This window comes from Scardinius erythrophthalmus (assembly GCF_964197995.2).
Source record: "Scardinius erythrophthalmus genome assembly, chromosome: 14".
Classification (NCBI taxonomy): domain Eukaryota; kingdom Metazoa; phylum Chordata; class Actinopteri; order Cypriniformes; family Leuciscidae; genus Scardinius; species Scardinius erythrophthalmus.
This window is the reverse complement of record NC_138234.1, coordinates 12,440,776-12,458,996: the sequence shown is the minus strand read 5'-3', so window position 1 is coordinate 12,458,996 and position 18,221 is coordinate 12,440,776. Positions and strand designations below refer to the sequence as shown.

The window sequence follows — 18,221 nt, the reverse complement described above, 5'->3', positions numbered from 1 at the left end:
GTTAAAATCACTATATATAAAAGAAAGTGACTTGACTTGACACAGACACACACACATCTTTCCAAAGCCTATTGAAACTGAGTTATTCCAACTTTAGTTTAATAATTGTTTTAATAGATTTAAAATGTTGCATTCAATATTTGTCCTGCATGTAAAACCAAAGACGTTGATATTATTATAATAATCCCAGGATAGTCAAACTGTAAATATAGGTAAATAAATGCAATGTTTTTAATTAAAGTAATGGACCACCATTTTCCGGTGGTGATCTTCATCAGGGGTTAAAGGTTTTGTAAAATGTGCAATGGTCTCTTGGTTGTATGAATGCAGTGTGGTTTGCATGAAGATTCATGCATGAGATTGCATGAATCAGGATGTGGTTTATAAAGTTGTTGAAGATCGTCTATGAGACTCGTGTATGTTTGTCTGAGAGTGGAAGTGTGAATCAATGATGTTCTTCTGCTGTTTGTTTGTGTGTTACATTAACCCAGCAATACAAACCCAGCGAGTAATCAACTGTCATTTTAAAAGCATTTATTTAATAGGCCTAGTAAAGTCTAGATACCCAAGACCGAGTCAAGACCAAGACCAGTGCAAGTCCCCACATTTCATTTACATGTTGGTACATATTGTGCAGCTTTATTGTGCAATGATGAAGGAAACCCTGTATTTGTGTTTTATTTTGATTACAGTTTGTAAATATCTCACATGTGGTTTGACTTGTTTTTGGTTAATATCTCCCAGTTTGGATTGGGGGGATAAAAAAATAATAATAATCTTGCATTACAATAAGTGTGATTGTCAAAACATTTTAGTAATTAAACAGAATTTTATTAGGTTTAGTGACAACATGTTACAATGTTTACATGGTACACTTTTTTTTTTGTGTACATTTTATTGCTTGACACAAATTTCACAATTTAAATTCAATTATATTCTTTTGATTTGATTCAATATGGACTCATTTGGATAAATATTAACTTATAAACGAAATAAACTAATAAACTTATTACCGTAACCTAACAGCTTCGGAGTCATTGTAATAGTTGTATGACTTTTTTTCCGGGTTGAATGGTGGTTGTCTCCACCCTTGCAACTTTGGGCCGGCGGGCATCAGGAAGTATCGCGTGATATCAGGTATAACGAATTGCTTTACTGTACATTATAAGTAGGCTAACTGTAATTAAATTAGGCCTATCTAAAAATGAACAGTAGGCTAATCCCTTAGGCTACGTTACCTTTTCAGTGGATAAGTATTTTAATTACAGTAACGCGTTTCACCCAACACTGGTTATATTGAAATATTAAATCATCTTCTCATGCTGACACAGACACATACTCCACGTGACTCTTCTCTTCAGCGTTCTGTAAAACACATCACACCAAATATAAGAAGATATTTTAATAAAGACAAAAAACAAATATTAGCATGAACTGCAAAGGCCTAACTTTGTTAAATCATAACAACACAAGCTGAATGGGAAAACTGACAATTTTGTAAAAACCTAAATAATAATAGATTAATATTGTATTAATATTAGCCTGAACTAAAGTTTCATGCATGAATTTGTGTCTGAATATTGTTTGAGTTTCTTTCTCCCTTTAAAAGTTAATGAGTTTAATTTTTGTTCTCTCTTTTGCACAAATTTTCGGTTAGTTGTATTTTATTCATTTTTTTCCTGCTTTCTGTGACACTTATATAACATTTTATTAATTTCTTATATTAAAATATCTTGCAATCATTTTGTGTTAATTAATTGCTTTAAAATGTATTACTTGCTAAGTAATATGTAATGAGATCAATCATAATATGAAAGTATCATAATCTGTTGAAACAGGAGCTACAATAAACTCCTTTAATTTAACTCTGTGTTTCATCAAAGCCACAAGACAATAAATCAACTATAGATGACTTTTACTTAAATATTTTATACATCAACAATACAACATTAACAGTAAAATAACTTCTTTTGGAAATACATTAAAGAAAGAAAATACCTGATAAGTGATGACGATTATCACACACTGATCTCCATTTGACTCACTGCTGAATGATACAAACACACACAACAGAAACTAATGATAAATGATCTTACCGATGTTTGTGTGTTTCTTTCATAGAACGATGGATGAAGTGACATAACAGCAGAAGTTTTCTCATCTTCACGAATCTGAACTGTTTGAACAACAGGAAGAGATTAAAAATACAAATCAAGATCTGTTTTTTGTTGTTTGTTTTTTTACAACATGTGTGATTATTAGGCTGTCAAAGTTATGGCACACAATTAATTAAATATATTTAATACTGACATTTGGGCAATTACATGGCAATATGGGATTTGACATTATTACAAAAAAATTTTAAATCCCCCCCCCCCCCCCCCAAAAAAAAGAAATCAGATTTTGGTAACACTTCGCAAAAAGGTCCCATTAGTTAACATAAGTAAATGCATTAACTTATTTTAACTACATCGAGGAATTAGCCCACATTTGTTTATAAATCTTTGTTAATGTTAGTTAACATAAGCTAAGGACCATTAAATAATATTCAACATTTGATTTTAATTATGTAGTGGTAAAATTAACATTAAAAAGATAAATAAATGCATTAGAAGTTTCATGTTAAATGGTACCAAATGGAACCTTACTGTAAAGTGTTACCCAGATTTTCAATTAAACCTTAGTTTTTTGGACTGTATATAATCAAACACAGAGACATTTTGGTGCTATGTGCCTGCATATATAAACATTTACATTTTTTATAGGTAATGTGAGATTAAAGACACGCTTCACTAACTCACGTCTTTTGCGGATGGCTTTGTAAGTAGGCTGACCATACTGAAACAGAATGACTCCCAACATCAAGAAAAGTGATATGCCAGTGGCTGCTTTATAGGCAGCCAACTCACTTCCTAGAGTATCTGAGAAGATGTGGGAAGAAAATAAAATGATGCGTTATTCAAAATGCACAGCATATAGCGTTAACAATTATTTTGTCGATGAAACCTGATAAGAAAAGAAAAAAACATTCCAACATACAGAGTTATAGAATGTATAAAGTAAAACTCTTCTCTGGAAAAGAAAAAGAACGCACGCACATACACTGCAAAAAAAAAGTTCCTTGCTTAAATGTTTTTTAAAGTACAACCAACTTGGCTGTTTAAGTCATTTCAACTTAAATTACATTAAACTGACTTAAAACATTTTTTTTTTTTGAAAATGTACCTTATTGAAAAAGTTTCAAATGTCTTAACTTATTTTGATAAGTTAAGGCAATGTAAAAACACATGTTGTCATAACTTGTTGATCATATAATTTTTTACAGTGTACCTTCGCAAGTGATTTGCAGGCCGGTGCAGTGTTCATTGATTAACGTCATGTTGCTTGTGAGCATACGACCATTAGCCTTCTGTGTGGGCTTAACGCCCTTGAAGTCTCCACATCTCATGTCCTTACAGAGTTCACTCGACCAGCTCTCTGATATGTGGCTGCTAAAGCACAAAGGGGCTGCACTCTGATTAGGGAAATACAGATACAGCCGACCCTCGCACGGACTCTTCTTCCATGTTACCCTCAGCCGGGCCAGAACATACTGAGTGATATGGATGGGTTTCGGACATGGGGCCACAGTGGTTATTGTAGTATCGGGGGTTGAGACATGTGGGGTTGTAAACTGTGATGTTCCTTCTCCTGTAAAGGGAAAACACACACTTTCTTTCATGACAATGTTGGAATATGTTGAAAATGTTGCAATACCAGAATTGTTCTTCTCCACATAAAATGTGTAGTTTGGAAAATAAATACAATTCCATTTATTTTAAAAATTTTAAGTGTTAAATGCAAATGAAAGAAACATTTGTAACTTAAAATACTGCTGCAGAGAATTCACAAACTTATATACAGTCAAACCAAAATTTATTCAGACACCTTCAACATTTCTCACATTATCACAGTTTATTCGCTATAGTGTAGAAAATGGTAATAAAATATGACAAGAACTCAGAGTTATCAAATCAGTTGATATTTCACTGGTTTTGGCCATCGTTCTGTTAGACTGTCTCACAAATGAATTTGAATATCTGTCAGCTGTTAAATTTAAGTACACAATTACATAATTCCAATTTACGTCAAACAATTACCAAGCAATGCTTCATTTTGTTCAGCCTGTGGTGTAAAAAGGTCGCATTACCAATTAAAGAAAAAAACACTTAAGCAAAACATGGTCAGGTCAAAGTGTCTGAATTATTTTTGGTCCCACCTTTAAAAAAAAAAATGTTTACTGTTAGTCCACTGTATGAAGATAATTTGGATATAATATGTCACAGTTTACTTTATTTTGCTATCCTCACTTAATGAACTATAGTGTCCTGCACCCACTAGTAAAAATTATATCTGGTGTCTGAATAATTTTTTGGTTAGACAGTATATGTACATCATTTTGATTGCAGTTGATATGTGCTCTTATTTTATCACATTGCAAGACATCGTTTTAGTTGTGATATTATATTTTTAATACAGTGTGCTACCAATATTCTCCAACTCGCCACTCTCAATAAAATCTCACTTGCATTTGACATTTTAAGAACTCTAGAACTTTATTTGACAATTTGCATGTAAAAATGTGACATGCTCTGCATTATTCAAGCATAAAAACGGCTTGTTACTGAGGTAAGAAAGCAGATAGCTGGATCATTTGCACTCATTACGCTCTTGCACTTTTTGCACTGTGCTCGAAGGCATTCACACACTTTGCACATTTGACTGCATGATTGCGTGATCCCTTTTGCACTATGCAAACATAGATGGCTATTCAGAATCAGATACTTAACGGATCTACAATTTGGATTACCAAAAATCACCAAAATTATATATATATATTCTTGCTTTGGCTCTCAACGAAGGCGGTCGCATTTTTCTACCCTCCTCTCCCTTATCTTCCCTGCTTTGCTCCTCTCGTCTCGTCTACTGTCTTGTACTTTGAGAGACTCTCTCCGCACTGCTCTACAAATTAAGAAATTATGGATTTGATCAACTGGTCTCTCAACGCAATTGACACCATCTTCTCGACGAGAAGCTTGGGTTCGGGGGAACCTGACTGCCCTGCCGGAACGTTCGCAGCTGGCTACACGATGGACGCGTGGGAGAGGTGGCGGGTCGTGTGTCTGGCGGCTCTTTCCGTGGAGGACACTGAAGATATCTACCTATTCGGAACCATGATAACAGGTTTTCTGCTGTTTGGATTAGGCATTGCCCTGGTTTATCGAGGAATTAAGAAGACGGTGACAGCTGTCCAAAGCCCCACAAGGCTGCCCGTTATGATTGAAGCAGTGGGCAGAGCTGTTGGCACTCAGACTGTGACTATGAACCACAATATGGATAACATCATGGAGAAGCTCACAGCTTTGCAAAGGCAAATGGATCGTTTCGGAGACCCAAACGGACCAGGAGCTGTGTAAATTGGAATGCGGCTACTCGTCCCAAGACCAAACAACCACAATCTTATCTGCTTTTGGCCCCCCTCTATCAGCACTGGCCTTGGCCGAGGCCGCTGCTGGAACAACAACTCCCTCTGGAGAGAGCACTGCAGCGAGACGCTCTCGTTCCTTCCCCGACTCCACACTGACACCTGCTGATTGTTGACTCTGTCTGGGACCTGATCAAGGTTGTCTCCATGGCAATTGCTGTGTTTCGCTATGACATCCTGCGGACTGAGGCACCTAGATTGGGATGCCAGGCATAGCGACTCTTCAGGCCTACACATACACGAACTCTTACATAGATACAGATATGCAATCACCCTCCCCCACCCCCCATCCCACGCCTTCGACGCTTTTTACCACCAGTTTGTCAGGCGGGTCTGTGACCAGCGCCGAAATGGCTGCAGGACCGGATGGCTGCTTGCCTGTGCTGGATTACCTCCAACCCCTCCCCCCTCACCCCTCCCCTGTTGCAAGTCTTGTGTGTTCATGTTGTGTACTGATTATGTGCAAATTGCTGAGGTGTTTTACTTTCCCCAAACTGTACTCCCTATTGGAGCATAGTCTGGGGGTTGCCTTTTTTTTTTTTTTCTCCTGAACTCTCCTCATGTTATGCTGTATTCTTACTAATTTCAGGTCGGTCCTAAATTGCATTTCGTTGCCTTGTACCTGTACTTGTGTAATGACAATAAATTGAATCTAATCTAATATACAGTACCAGTCAAAAGTTTGAAAACATTACTATTTTTAATGTTTTTGAAATAAGTCTCTTATGCTTATCAAGCCTGCAGTTAAAAAAAAAAAAAAAAAAAAAAAAAAAAACAGTAATATTATGAAATATTATTACAATTTAAAATAATGGTTCTCTTTTTTAATATACTTTAAAATGTAATTTATTTTTGTGATACAAAGCTGAATTTTCATCAGCAAGTGCTTCAGTCTTTGGTGTCTTATGATCCTTCAGAAATCATTCTAATATGATGATTTATGATCAATGTTGGAAACAGTTGTGCTGCTTAATATGTTTTTATAACCTGAGATACTTTTTTCAGGATTATTTGATGAATAAAAAGTTAAAAAGAACTGTATTTATTTAGAATAGAAATCTTTTGTAACAATATACACTACCGTTCAAAAGTTTGGGAACAATTATTTTTTTTTTTTTTAAGAAATTAGTACTTTAATTCAACAAGGATGCGTTAAATTGATAAAAGGTGATGGTAACGATTTATATTGTTAGAAATGTTTTTATTTTGAATAAATGCTGTTTTTATGAATAAATGCTGTTAACGTTTTACTCGTCAATGAATCCTGAAAAAAGTATTCCAAAAAAATATATTAAACAGCACAACTGTTTCCAACATTGATAATAACTGGGTATCAAATCATCATATTAGAATGATTTCTGAAGGATCATAAGACACCAAAGACTGGAGTACTTGCTGATGAAAATTTAGCTTTGCATCACAAAAATAAATTACATTTTAAAATATATTAAAAAAGAGATTATATTAGATAGATATTAGATATCTATATTAGATAATATTTCATAATATTACTTTTTTTTTTTTTTTTTTTTTTAACTGCAGGCTTGATGAGCATAAGAGACTTCTTGCAAAAACATTAAAAATAGTAATGTTTCCAAACTTTTGACTGGTACTGTATATATATATATATATATATATATATATATATATATATATATATATATATATATTCAAGTTCAATAATTTCACTTAAATGGCAATGCAAATGACCTATTAATTGTCATTTAAGCGAAATTACTGAACTTAAATATACGAGCTTGATAAAAATGATCATTCTAGGAGAAAATTTCAGATGGCACTTAGAGGCTTTTGCATCTGAACTCTTCATATATATATTGTTGATTTTTAATTATTTATGTAATTGTATAAAAAACATAAAATGTAAGCATAAAATGACTGGTAAAACTTAAAATGAATAATATAAATGACTAATTTTGATTTTAAAATGCATTGACATTAAAACATTTTAACGTCAATACATTTAAAAAATTATATATATATATATATATATATATATATATATATATGTATATATATATATATATATATATATATATATATATATACATAGGAAATCTAATGTACAATGCCTGTGTTTATTCACAAACATATTTTGACTACATACAATTAAAAAAAAAAAGATTTTTAAATTTTTATTTAAAAAAAGATCATGAATTTCACTGATTCATAATTTAGTGTCCTTGTTGATAAAAAAAAAAGTACATTTATTTTTGATTGAAAACAAAAATATATCAAAAGCTCATTTATTAGTGCTGGCGTTAAATATGATAAATGGTTTACAATATCTTTAAGCACAACATCTGTTCTTTTGAAATGTTTTTCCGACGATTTTGTTTATGTCTTCTTATGTTCCTAAACTAAATGGTCAACTATTGTGTATTGCACTTTAACAAGATATGATTTATATTAGCAGACAATGGGCTTAAAAATGTCATTTGGTGGGATTTACCTCTTTAACAGTAGGCAAAGTAATTGCCCCATGATTTTTGGCATTTTTATGGCGAAGCCAATTTTTTTATTTCTTTTTTAAAGACATCTTTGCATCTTCTAAAAAAACATTACCACTGGACATGCACATGACAAATAGTAACACGGTCTACTAAGATTGAAGTATGCAGTGCAGAAAAAAAAACATTTTTCAGGAATAATAAAGAAACTTGTAAGAGTTTTTGCGAGGATGACCCATATACCAAATTCACCCTATTAGTGAAATCACCATATTAGATAACTTGCAAAAATGTTAAAATATTCGTGTTGCATCAATTTCCAGTAAATATGGAAGTAAGAGTAAGAATTTGAAAGAATAATAAAAAACACTACAAGAAATTATGTATTTTATCAGGACACTATTGACACTTGCACTAATTTTGTAATGCATTCTTGCAGGCCCTAATGTTACTGTTTTGCATTATAAACGTTCTTCTATATGCACAATGTTGCGACTGAAAGCATCTGACTATTCTAGTCATTGCAATACTAAGTGTCCCTTGGTTCGTTTTGTCTTGCTGATATATCAAATCCATATATTAAAATATTAAACAGACGGATAAAACTCTAACTGTACATCAGCATCTCCAACTAACAGCAGATATTTTCTGCAGATCATGTAACATGCATCATTTAAGAACACAACAATGAAGTATATTTAGGAATAATCATTTTACTTACGAACACCGAGGAGCAGGAGCGCCGCAAGAGTCATCAGCAGAGAGTTTTCCATCTGGCAGAAGGTTGTGTCAAACATTTAGAGCTTCATTTAACTTCATTTGACTAAACAAAGTAAAGTAACTAGACAAAATAAACTATATGCACTCAAACTTATGGCCCAGAGGTCAAATGAATGACCTTTGGTACACAAGAAACCGGTGCTTTTTGCTAGATTGAATTGAGCCTCGGCCCAATTATGTTTAATTTTTCCCATTCTTTTTAGGGGTCCGGTTCAGATAAAGCAAAATAATAAACAACCATGACTATATTTAAATGTTTAGCCTGAGTTTTTATCAGTAGCCTACGGCAAAGATTTCAAATCGTACCGTGACTTAAGCCACAATAAACAAGAACATATCATTCACTACAATGACACTGTCATGGCAATTTGTTGACATGTCATAGAAAATCTTAAACTAACCATGTTTCTAACATCTAACCTTATTTAACATCTAACATTTGAACAGGATGTACTGTACGAAACCAATGGAAAACTTGTTACTGAGTGTGTGCGTGTGTGTGTGTGTGTGTATAAATAAAATAGTTTGGGAAATGAAACTACAGTCTGTTCTTGTTCTGAACAAATGAAGTCATCATTAAAACAAAGTTTGCTTTACCCAGTAACAGAGGGGTTTGCATATGAAGAACCAGTCAAATAGTGGGGAAATTATGTAATGCAGCCTGACATTTATGCCATACCTCTAAAAACTGTTGTATTCTTGTGTACTGGGGGATTTCTAAATGGAATTTGTCTGAGATCCTCTGGCCTTGATTCTTCTTGGGAGAGTTTCTCTGAGAACTGCTCGAAGACTCTCCCGGCCGTTATTAAAGCATTTAGAGGACATTTGCTGATGTCTGTCTGTAAATTTCTGCTGGCAGCAGGTCAGTTTAGGGCAGCAAAGAAGTTAGAGTAAGAGACTCAGCCAGTTGTCGACGGAAGACGCAAAGAGCTAGAGCATAAAAGTTATTAAGTGTTGATTTGTAGATGCTAGATAGTCGGGTTTTAAGAAAAATCCACTACAGACACAAACCAGACTCACTTTTAAATTAGATTGTTTATGATGTTATTTTAGATATGTTATAGTATGGCTATTGTTTTTAATTGACAACTGTCTTCACATCTCTGCTTCAACAGTGTTTTGAAGGTTTTCTTCGTCAAAGAGCATCAAACATCTATGAAACACCACGACTTCTAACCAGCTTTTTAACAATATATTATCAGATCTTACCTTGCCTGTGACTGACAAGAACAAATGTGTGCAGCAAGTCACAAGAAATATTAAGTGAAACGAAATAAGCAGAGATGTGGAACTACTTCATTCCCCGCCCTCATCCTCTCTCTCTCTCCCTCTCTCTCTCTCTCTCTCTCTCTCTCTCTCTCTCTCTCTCTCTCTCTCTCTCTCTCTCCATTTACAGCGTGTCTTTTATTCTCAAGTATGTAGCTGCCAACTTTTGAGTTTTGCTTTGGGGGGGGGGTTGGGATGTAAAAAAATAATCTTGCATAATCTTGATTGTCAAAACATTTTAACTAAACTGAATTTTATTAGGTTTAGTGACAACATGTTACAATGTTTATATTGTAACAATGTTTATATTGTTATAATGTTTTTTATTATTGCTTAAAACAAATTTCAGGATTTCAATTCAGTTCAATTCTTGTGATTTGATTTAATATTGACTAATTTGGAGGTACACAAGATAGGCATTAATTTTTCTCAAGAAAAAAAAATCTCACCTAATGCTGTAAACATACAGAGAGCCCTATCAGCTGGTAGTATTATTTAAGGTTAAAAATAATTCAAATTCAATTCAAATCATTAAATATAATGCGTTTTTTATTATAACAACTTTATTTAATGATATAAGTAAAAATATAATAAATATGTAATATAGGCCTAGTAGGCTACTCATATTTAGCTAAATACTCTCTATAGCTCTTTTTTTCTAGCAAACTAATGTGCTATAAGCCTAGCCCTAGGCTATATTATGGTCATTAAATGGCTTTCCTGAGGTAAATGTTATGTGACATAATTGTTCTCCAGCTGTTTTATTGACCCTTTCCGCGGTTTAAAAAACACAGATTGATCGATATTATGTATGATGAATATACATTTCGGTAAGTTGTTGTACTGTTTCTTTTAACATTGTTCATTCGTGTTTATTTACTATTAGCTGAGATGATCAGTTCACGTGCCGCTAGGGATCTGTCACGTCACATTTACAAGCGCCAAAACGGTATTTATTGTTTGAATTTCGCAATAAAATTGACAGAATCTGAGAGCTGAGATTTCTTTTTTTATATATCATAACTAACCTGCTCTGTCTAGTCTGTCGGCAGAGCCGGATTAACGCAAAGGCAAACTAGGCACGTGCCTAGGGCCCGATTGGCGGGATGGGGCCCAGACAGAGGGACAAAAAAAAAAAAAATAATATAATGTAAAAATATCCTATCTACAATTTATTTCAATATTTATTAATTAACTAAAAATAGTGACGATGTTTATCTTCACCATAGACTGTTACATTACTGCAGTTAAACCAATTAATGTGTCCGTTACAAAGCGGGTGCCGGCTTCTGAAAGTATGTGTAACGAACGCATCCATCAGGTGCTGCGAGGCAAAAGCCTAAGCACACAAAGAAGCACAGCTCAAAATGCAGGTGTGTGAGTTGTCGTCATCTATTTTGGAGTGATTGCAATGTATTCTAAATATAAACTTGTCCTGTAGATCAGCGTCATTTCTGTAAAAATCATTCACCGCTTTATTACGAGTTTAAAAGAGCGCGAGCGTCATTAACGTGCCCAGACGCGACGCTTTGAATTTGCGCGTACAATGAATGAATAACATCGCGTCGGGAGCTGACTAGTAAAAAAGCTACAAAATTAAAAGACAAGGCGTCTGTATTCTAAGTTAAAAAGCCAACACACTACAACATTTTTAAATGTTTCAAATAAAGGATCTCATGGGTCTATCTTCTAAATTCTGCTGATGATTAGATTATACCCTGACATTACGCCAATAATATCAGTTTATACATTTTCTTCTGCTCAGTAGCGATCGTGTCTTTCTCTTCCACTTGATTTGTGTATAGCATATTTAAAGTAGCAATGCGATATAAAAGCACTTATGCTCATTTACTGAAGTGGGATTCTGGAACTGTGAATAAATTGAATAAAACAGCAAAATAACAACAACAACAATAACATCTTCATTAAACAAAAAAGAGATTACCTTAGATAAAGTTTGATTAATATGTACATACAGTAGGCTACCGGTAAAAGTCTGGACCCATTACTATTTTTAATGTTTTTTGAAAGAAGTTTATTATAATGCTCTACAAGCCTGCATTTATTTGATCAAAAATACAGAAAAAAAACAGGAATATTCAGCAAGGATGTGTTAAATATATAAAAAATGATAGTGAAGACTTTTTTAAAACAACTTTTTAATAATCAAAAATCCTGAAAAAAAGTATCACAGATTATAAAATAAATATTAAGCACCCTTTCTAACATTTGATAATAAATCAGAATGATCACTTGACACTAAATTCAGCTTTGCATCACAGAAATATAAAGTATAGTAAAATAGAAAACCATTATTTAAAATTTTAATAATATTTCACTATATTATTTTTCTGTATTTTTGATCAAATAAATCCAGGCTTGATGAGCATAAGAGACTTCTTTCAAAAACATTAAAAATAGTAATGTGTCCAAACTTATGTACTGTGTAAGTAAAAATATACTGCTTTTAAAATTAAATGTTGTATAAATAAAAAGGTTAGGAATCATATTTGTTTCAAGTGTTTTTTTTATTGGGGGTGGGGGGCCTCCAACATGAATTTTGCCTAGGGCCTCCTAATGTCTAGAACCGGCTCTGTGTGTAGAATGACTGAATCTCCCTCCTTCACCGCCACTCTGTTGGTCTCAACACCAGTAACACCTGAAGAAGAAATTAACAGATAATTAGGGATGCACGATATACTGACCACATATCGATATCGGCCTATAAATGGACATTTTTGATGTTATCGTTATAAGAAAATAAAGGCCATTGCACACTGAGTCCGAAATTTTCGTATGCGTTTTTTCGTGTTCGTCAGCAGTAAAATTCGTCACGCACAGAAACCTTGCACACTGAGTCCGATGCGTATTTATTAAACCTTTGCGGAAAAAAACGCAAAAAATACTAAATGGATTCGTCAAGCAGTGAGGATGAATTTGTTGCCCTCTTTCTTTTTAAAAAGAGAAAAAGAAAGAGGAAATATTGGGTCCATCCAATCCTGAGATAGCGCCGAGAGGAAGGAGAGTTTCACCTCCTTATCAAGGAGTTGCGAAATTATCCCAAACGATTCAAAATTTACCTCAGAATGTCAGTGGAACAGTTTGATGCTTTGCTAGCGATACTGGAGCCACATATTAAAAAGAAGACCACCAATTTCCGTGAACCAATCGATCCTGAACAGAAACTGGCAGTATGTCTGGACGGACACACACACACACACGCGCGCGCGCGGCCGGCAGAAGCGCTGGGCAGACAGAACAGCTGTATACAGGTTATATTTTATTCAGTGTCTTTGTAATCCGAATTTTGTTTTTCATACAGTACTTGTGCTGCGAGACGAAGTGTATCAACTTGTCAGACGTCATTCTGGATTTTGTCGGTCGCTTGTATGGTGGCTCTGAATTTTCAAAAAACCTCACAAAACACTGGCTGTGGATGCGAAAAACGCAGAAAATCGAACCCAATCCGATTTTTTTTTTTACGGACGAAAGTTTCGTAGACAGTGTGCAAGCGTGATTGACATAACGTGAGGTCGAATTTTTTTTTTAACGTGCGAACATTTCGGATGCGAATTTCGGACTCAGTGTGCAATGGCCTTAAGGCCGATATATCAAAGCCGATATATAATAGATTATATTCAGTTGAGAGATGCACGCTGTCCGCCATGATGGTTTTAAATTATTAGAATCACTTCGAAAAGGAAGATACAGTTAAGTGCAACATGCAGCACAAATCTGTCACATAGGTTTCATAACATTATAATAAGAACACATCTGTAAAAGAATGTTGTGAATTTGTATTCGCCAGTGTTTCAGCACGACGAGCGCATTGTGGCGGAAAGAGCGTGTCTATGGAGTTAAGCCTTCATGACAAGCACAGTCAAGTTCGCTTGAGCATTCGCAGCATTTTGTACCATTGTAAGTTGTAATATGTTAATTATGTGTGTATCTGATTAATCTAATATAGAATGCGTTTGGTTGAGTTAATGAACGGTGCAGTAAGTGCTTAAAGGGTTAGTTCACCCAAAAATGAAAATTCTGTCAGTAATTACTCACCCTCATGTTGTTCCAACCCCGTAAGACCTACGTTCATCTTCGGAACACAAATTAAGATATTTTTTATTCAATCTGAGAGCTGTCTCACTCCTCTATAGGCTTCTAAGAGATTGAAACTTGCCGGCCCAGAAAAGTTATTAAAGACATCGTTAAAATAGTCCAAGTGACTACAGTGGCTCAATCTTAAGTTTATCAAGCGATGAGTGCGCAAAAAGTGCGCAAAAAGTAAACAAAAATAACGACTTTATTCAACTATTCATTTCCTTCTCTGTGGGCCTCGAGTGAGTTACATCACACGTAGGCTCACTATTGGCCAACGCTGGTCATGTGTGTGATGCGTGTGATGTACAACACAGAAGCTGCGCTGTTTTACTACGTGAACTCACTCGAGGGCAGCCCAGAGAGAAGGAAATGAATAGTTGAATACGTTTTTTTTTTTTTTTTTTTCACAAAAAGTATTCTTGTCGCTTGATAAACTTAAGATTGAGCCACTGTAGTCACTTGGACTATATTAACGATGTCTTTAATAACTTTTCTGGGCCGGCAAGTTTCAATCCCTTAGAAGCCTATGGAGGAGTGATCCAGCTCTCAGATTTAATCAAAAATATCTTAATTTGTGTTCCGAAGATGAACGAAGGTCTTATGGGGTTGGAACAACATGAGGGTGAGAAATTACTGACAGAATTTTCAATTTTGGGTGAACTAACCCTTTAATTGTAGCCTACCGGTGGTGGTGATCATCTTTTACTTTAGCACGCGCAGCTCAAATAGCAATGCACATTTATAACTATAATTGGGATTGTCATATACATACCATTATAATGAGAACACTATTGTAATAAAACGTTGTGAATTCCCTGGGTTTAGTTGCCGTGTTTCAGCGCGTTGTTGTGGCAATAGAACAGGGATTACACGTTCTGACCAGCACAGTTAGCCTAAGTTCGCTTGTGCATTCATGTCATTTTGTGCAGATATATGATAAGTCGTAATATTAAGTTTATGTAACATAAATATCTGATTAATCTCACATAGGGTGCGTTTCGTTGATTTAAACAACCTGCTAGAAAGGTTATTCAGTTTCCAGGTACTCGTTCTCTTCAGCTTCATCGCGCATGATCAAACGGCAATGCAAAACATTAAAATATATGAATTTGGGACTGTCATATTATTATAATTGTATACACTATTGTAATACATAGTTGTACATTCTTTGGTTTAGTTGCATTTCTCAGCAACCGTTGAGTTGATTAACCTTCTGGCAAAGCAATTCAGTTTAATGTTTGTTCTCTTCAGCTTCAGCGCGCGCAGCTCAAACCGCAATATGATGTCATCTGAAACAGTAAGTAACAGAAACTATTACTGTAATAGTAAAAAAGTTTAATACCATTACTGTAATAGTAAAAACGTTAAATTTTATTTTCAAAAACATTGATGCATTGTTAATAACTAGCATTTTTTTTGTTCTTGTGTGATTTTCATCAACAATATGTTTTGATTAAAATAATTTCCTTATTGTGAAATTCAGAGCCGGACAGTAACGGAGTACATTTACTTGAGTACAGTACTTAAGTACAATTTTGAGGGATCTGTACTTTACTCGAGTATCAATTTTGGGGAGTACTCATGACTTTACTCAAGTACATTTGAGAGGCAAATATTGTACTCTTTACTCCACTACATTTCTATCCATAACCGTGAGTACCCGTTACTTCTTCTTCTTCAAAAAAAAAAATCTCGGAAACCCTCAATTTGTTGTTTACCTCTCAAACGTGATTGGATTGTGCAGCCACCACTGATTGGGACAGCCTATCAGCAATCACCTTCAGCTTTCTGCCAAAGTCAACTCCATTGTCAGATTTAGATAAGAGACGAAACCATGGACGAAACAATGGATGAAGATGCAGCAGGTCCATCCCGGGAATGTGCCAACCCGTGGCCCCACCTCGCCAGACTATTTCAATTTTCGGAACAAGTTAATGATAGTTTTCGCTTCAAGTGTGTGCTGTGTTTACCAATGTAAGCACTGTGGCAGAAGTAATGCATTATTTAGAAAATGTACTCTTGTACTCTTGTACTCTTGATACTCAAGTACTTTTAAAAACAAGTACTTCAGTACTTTTACTTAAGTAGACATCTGACTGTAGTACTTTTACTTGTACTTGAGTAAAATTTAGCAAGGGGTATCTGTACTTTTACTCAAGTAATGAAGCTGTGTACTCTGTCCGCCTCTGGTGAAATTCCCGTGCCGAGGCGATTCCATTTTATTTATCCATGGCACATGCATTTTGTTTCTTTATATGTTTTTTTTAGGCAATACTTTTTATTTGAAAATTTATTTGTATTTATTTTACTCCTAAGGACTGAAGTTTGAAGTCTGAACTTAAAAATAAAATGTGGCACTGGCATATAATTTATTCTCCAAGTGAAATAATTTACCTATTTTTCAGGGGTGAATGTCTGTCTACATTTGTAATATGATACATTTATGGTAGAATCAAATGTTGTTTTGTTTGTCTTGTGTATTGCCTTATCTACAACACGAGTGTAATACGGTAAAGGTAGTACAGGAGACTGACTTGGATTTCTCTTCAGTAAAATTGAAGTGTAAATATATCAGGCCAAAAATGTGTATAGGTATCGGACAAAATTAGTTTGAAAATATCGGCAACTAGTTGATGAATTTAGTGGTTTGTTGATAAGAGAAGCAGAATTTACTATCCACCGCACTAGGCAAAATCACTATCACAACAGCGCTCGTCCCAGCCGTTTGCTCGCTTATAAATTAAGGAAAAATGATGACCTAGCAAAGATTTCAGCTATAAGGACTAAAGAGGGGGACATAACGTCTGACCCGGTACACATTAATAGTACTTTTTAAAAAATTATTCTATCAAAGTCTTTATACGTCAGAGGTGCCTCATGATGACAAAGCCTGTTCTGAATTCCTCCAATCTTTACAACTACCTAAATTGCCTCCTGAAGCTGTATGTTCCTTAGAGGCACCCATTCAGTTGGAAGAACTGAGATTAGCTATTAAAGCAATGAACAGAGGCAGGTCTCCGGGCCTGGATGGAATACCACCAGAACTGTTTGAGGCCTATTGGCCCCAGCTTGGACCTCTATTGCTTCTATTCTATTAACAAAGGCTCCTTTTCTGCCAGTACAAATATCACAATAATATCTCTATTACTTAAGAAGGACAAGCCATCTCATGACTGTTCCTCCTATAGGCCTCTAAGTCTTCTGAACTGTGAAGTCAAGCTTTACGCTAAGGTCTTAGCTACACGTCTAGAGCGCTACATGCCCCATTTAGTTCATCATGACCAAACTGGGTTTATCAAATCTAGGCTAGCATCAGATAATGTCCGTCACTTGCTTCACACTATAGATTTTGCCTCTAACTCAGAAGATCAAAATGCCATTCTTTCATTAGATGCTGAGAAGGCTTTAGATCGGCTGGAATGGTGTTACTTGTGGTCTGTTCTCCAAAACATGGGTTTTAGTGATAGCTTTATCTCTATGATAAAGTTATTGTATATTAACCCCTCTGCGGTCGTTATAACAGGCAGCAACTGTTCAGCTAGGTTTCCAGTTACAAGATCGTCCCGTCAGGGTTGCCCCCTATCTCCACTTTTATTTTATTTATCTTTGGAACCTGTTGCCCAGGCAATACGGCAGTCAGAGGTTTTAGAACCAATTATTATTCAAGATACACCGCATTGCATTTCTTTGTATGCTGATGACATTTTAATTTTTACTAAAAATCCTTCTAAATCTCTTCCACATCTTCTTAAAATCTTTGAGAACTTCAGCAGTATTCCAGGCTATAAAATAAACTGGACAAAATCGGCTTTAATGCTGTTGGGGGGACTGGATGACCAGATACCACTTTTCAATATTCCAGTTGTTAGTAGTTTTACATATCTAAGAGTGTCCATCAGTCCCTCACTCAACCAGTTAACTGCTGATAACTACAATAAAGTAAAAAAAAAAAAATGTAGAGGGTGACCTGAATAGATGGGGGATGCTCCCTACTTCTTTTCAGTCCAGACTTTCAGTCATTAAGATTAACATATTGCCTCGTGTTTATTTTGTGAGCAGTATGATCCCCCTAGCTCCACCGGGTG

General features: G+C 35.0%; 1 protein-coding gene across 1 annotated transcript; it reads right to left on the bottom strand.

Moving 5' to 3' along the window:
- Positions 1-813: 813 nt before the first annotated feature.
- LOC308701779 (uncharacterized protein) lies at positions 814-10,033 on the bottom strand. Its single transcript, XM_081384211.1, has 6 exons — positions 9,982-10,033; positions 8,714-8,765; positions 3,331-3,690; positions 2,802-2,921; positions 2,097-2,176; positions 814-1,365 (listed from the first exon to the last, which is right to left on the bottom strand). The coding sequence occupies exons 2-6, from the start codon at positions 8,763-8,765 to the stop codon at positions 1,318-1,320; spliced, it is 660 nt and encodes a 219-aa protein (XP_081240337.1). The 5' UTR covers positions 9,982-10,033; the 3' UTR covers positions 814-1,317.
- Positions 10,034-18,221: the final 8,188 nt, after the last annotated feature.

What these genes read in the sequence shown, in the direction of transcription:
- LOC308701779 (XM_081384211.1), bottom strand. Translation starts at nt 8,765, where the DNA reads ATGGAAAACTCTCTGCTGATGACTCTTGCGGCGCTCCTGCTCCTCGGT. An exon ending in CAAAGCCATCCGCAAAAGAC is followed by an intron (nt 2,177 to 2,801) that starts GTGAGTTAGTGA and finishes TTGTTCAAACAG; the next exon opens with TTCAGATTCGTGAAGATGAG. An exon ending in AAAGAAACACACAAACATCG is followed by an intron (nt 1,366 to 2,096) that starts GTAAGATCATTT and finishes TGTGTTTTACAG; the next exon opens with AACGCTGAAGAGAAGAGTCA.